Here is a 3,392-nt window from a genome sequence, read left to right as displayed (position 1 = left end):
CGGGCATAGACAAATGCGTACCATTGTTGATTGAGACCCCTAATACGTGAGGAGCAAGTTAGTTCCAACAAGATTTTGTTTACCAAGGTTTGTGCCCCTCGGAAGTTTCGGGCTTTGTGCCCAAATAAATTTCATCAGATTTAAATTATAGAAGTAATGAGAGAGGTGGTTCCTGATGTGTTTTATGCGCGATCCGTCATTCTACACAAGTCACCTGCAAGACATTTTCAGACCATGCAGTGAAAATTTACACGGCAGGATTTGTAACAGCGATGTTACAGTGGATACAAATACCACACAGATTTTTCTAAGGCGTTAACAGCATTTTGTGATAAAACCGGTATATATATAATTTGTCGCGCCGTTTCTATGACAAACACGTCGTAGACAAGCCAATCTCGAGTGTTTTGCTCTTTATTGTGGAGCTTAGTTTGAAAAAAGCAATTTTGTGCAGTGTGCAGCGAATATGAATATGTGCAGCGATGCACACGAGAATAAAATACATCAATAAGCGGCCAGAAATACACCTAATTGGCTGATAGTAATCATTGCGTCAAAACCTGCTTTCCGGCAACAAAACTGAATGTCCTGTGTTTGACTTGGAACATAGTCGTCAGTCAACCGGTATATTGATTAAAAACCTTGTCGGGATGAATGCCACATGTGTTCAATGTGGTTGAGGGCAAATACTTCTAATTGGTTGCAATAATTAGGACCGCCAGCATCCGAATGTGTGAACCGCAACAACATAGCCCCCTTGAAAACGTAACATTTGGTTTGCAGACTGATGTGTGGGTTGTATCCTACTTCAGATAATATCCCGGATAACTTTCATCTATTTTGAACGCTGCTTTCATATTAGGCTATTCGAAATTTTGAAACACGAAGATAAGAACATTGTCTTCCTGCGCGCGATATTATTCTGATAGCACAAGCACATTCATGCGCAAATGGTCCTTCATCGAGGGAATCGGCATTCATGATGCAGAGATTGTCTGGAGCGAAATCGCCGGGTACGTAGACAAGTGTAATCTCGTTTGCAGGCTTACGCAGATGGTGGAAATTTCGGCATTGATATACACGTCTTATAGTAGCGTAATCCAGCGCAACACGAACATGAATAAATTAACAATCCCGTACGATACAACCACACCACAAATGCACGAACATAGAGAATTCTACCGATCTAATCGCATGGAGGTGGATGGTACCAAAGAGGCATGCAAGTGTTATGTGGTTCTCTCGTCACTCCGCATCGCGCATAATGGACGGAAAGGTTCATAACAGAATGTTTGAGACTGCTAAGGAGCATTCGTTCAGGATTGCATCCATGAATACGCAAGAAGTATAATAGGACGTTTTGAAGAGAAGACAGAAATTCAGTTTTGAAAACAAGTTGCAAATGGGAGTTTTAATTTCTTGCCTGTAGTCTGTACGGTAGTTGTTGGTGTTTTCCAATAAACAACTCCGTGCCGAAGGGCTTTCCTTCTTTCACCTGTGGAAGTTTGATCACCAAATGGTTGGGTCATGGGCTGCGGTTTCAGCTCGATTACTTGAAAACAACAACGCTCTATTTAGACCGGAGGTCAGTTGCAATATATTCATCAAAACTAATGTGTACGGTGATATAAGATAGTCTGATTGCTCACAATTACTGCTTGTACAATATGAATTTTAATACTGCTAGTCGAGCATTTGGAGGACATTTGAATTATTTCGTATTGGGTAAGATGTAACTTGGATTTGTGAAATTAAATGTAAACAACTAGGATGCCAGATACTGGATAACGAAAAGGGAAGTTATTTTTCTTGCGACCAATGACCTATTGTTAACGATCGACCATTCTAAACACCATTCCAGATTGCCAGACGGTGAGTTTTTGGAGTTATGTGGCACACTTACGTACTATGATTCCCAATAAAGGAAGGTCTACGGGTCTTCTGCTTCTGAGATGAATTAGCGTTCCTACAAAACGGAATTTTCGTCAAATATTTCACAGCGGATTAGATAACGAATCATGTCTCATAAAAGGAGCGCAGCAGCGACGGCAAAATACTGACATTTGTTTTTGTTGTCACTCCGTTTCTCGAAGGACAAGAACTGCCTTGTAATAGAAAGGACTGTCAAGCATATATCGACGCAAAACAATTAAGTTTATTTTCAAGCAATCTTCATGCCGAGCTGTAATTCTTCTTGAGGGTGGATAATCCAGTGAACTTCAGGAATACAAACCATTCCATGTGCAGGTTTTGAAAGAACCTAAAATTTTCAGCTTGGTGCCCTGTGCTGTTAAGTTAGTAGTTTGGGGCTCAGATTCCTTTTGACGGTTCAAATGATTTCCCTCTTGCTTGTGTAAATTTTGCCCCAACTGCTCAACGTTCCAATTTTTAATTTTTTTAGGCCGTGTAAACCGTACATTTGCGCATTCAATAGGCCCATTTTATTTCAGAATAGAAGAGCGAGGCGCACTATGGTGACAATAATGAATGGTGGTCTTTGGCTTGTTCGCTGAGCTGGGCAATTTGATTGCAAACGTTTCATCACCAATCGAGGTGACATCATCAGTGCGTTATTGTGGAGCGTAGTAGTGCGTAGCGGTGGATTGGTGGTTGTGCGAACCAGCCAACGACCACCATCTACGATACCTGAGCTACCAACATTTTCCTCTATAGAAAAACAATAATGAATACTTAAATCATATTGTAAGATGAAGTCTCGGAATATGTGTTTGATGTGCCTCATTTAGCAGACATACTGAGAGTGTATTTTTAACCACTAAATGAGTCTACATGCGCACTTTTGCAGCTCCCAGTTTTATCTCTTTTAGTTTTACGAAGCAAATGTAGACACGAAAAATGCAAGTGAACTGCGACATTTTGCGTCCATCTTCCTCAAATGCATGAGCTCTTTCCTAATCACTCAGTTGTAAACAAATATTTAAAAGCCCCAGATAAACTGATAGGGTTATGACTAGATAGAGCACAAGTTTTATGGATTCGCAAATATTTTCGCGAAAATGGTGATGTTTTAAGAGGAGTCCATTTTAGTTGTCAGGTTGAACGTATCCGACTTACTAAATGCATCACCTTGCTTCTTCATACCCTAAAGTTTCCTCTACAATTGTAAAGCGGTTCAAGTTTTCCCGCAGACTTTATGGTGCCGCAAATCTGCGTTTTCAAATTCAGTTTACATTCTTGAAACGGTAAAAAATGCCTTTTTAAATTATTGGAAATTACTTTATCTGGATATGCTTATTTCATGTGTGTATGATAAGTTTTCATGAGCCCTGAAGTACTCAGAAGTTTAACAAAAAGTAAGTATATTATGTTTGTTTTCGTAGATAGAAATGATTTATCATCAATATACCTACAAAACACCCTCAAGAAGCCTA

General features: G+C 39.8%; 1 protein-coding gene across 1 annotated transcript in view; it reads right to left on the bottom strand.

Annotated features, from left to right (window-relative positions):
* Positions 1-3,392, bottom strand: part of T265_15603 (hypothetical protein) — a gene marked incomplete at both ends in the record, with an annotated part of 48,437 nt that overhangs the window by 2,087 nt on the left and 42,958 nt on the right. The window contains one exon of the mRNA XM_009178731.1: positions 2,471-2,667. Within this exon, the coding sequence (XP_009176995.1) occupies positions 2,471-2,667 (197 nt within the window). The remainder of the gene's footprint in view (positions 1-2,470; positions 2,668-3,392) is intronic.

This window comes from Opisthorchis viverrini (genome assembly GCF_000715545.1).
Source record: "Opisthorchis viverrini unplaced genomic scaffold opera_v5_637, whole genome shotgun sequence".
NCBI classification, from domain to species: Eukaryota; Metazoa; Platyhelminthes; class Trematoda; order Opisthorchiida; family Opisthorchiidae; genus Opisthorchis; species Opisthorchis viverrini.
The sequence above is the reverse complement of the archived record's forward strand: the minus strand, read 5'-3'. Positions and strand labels throughout refer to the sequence as shown.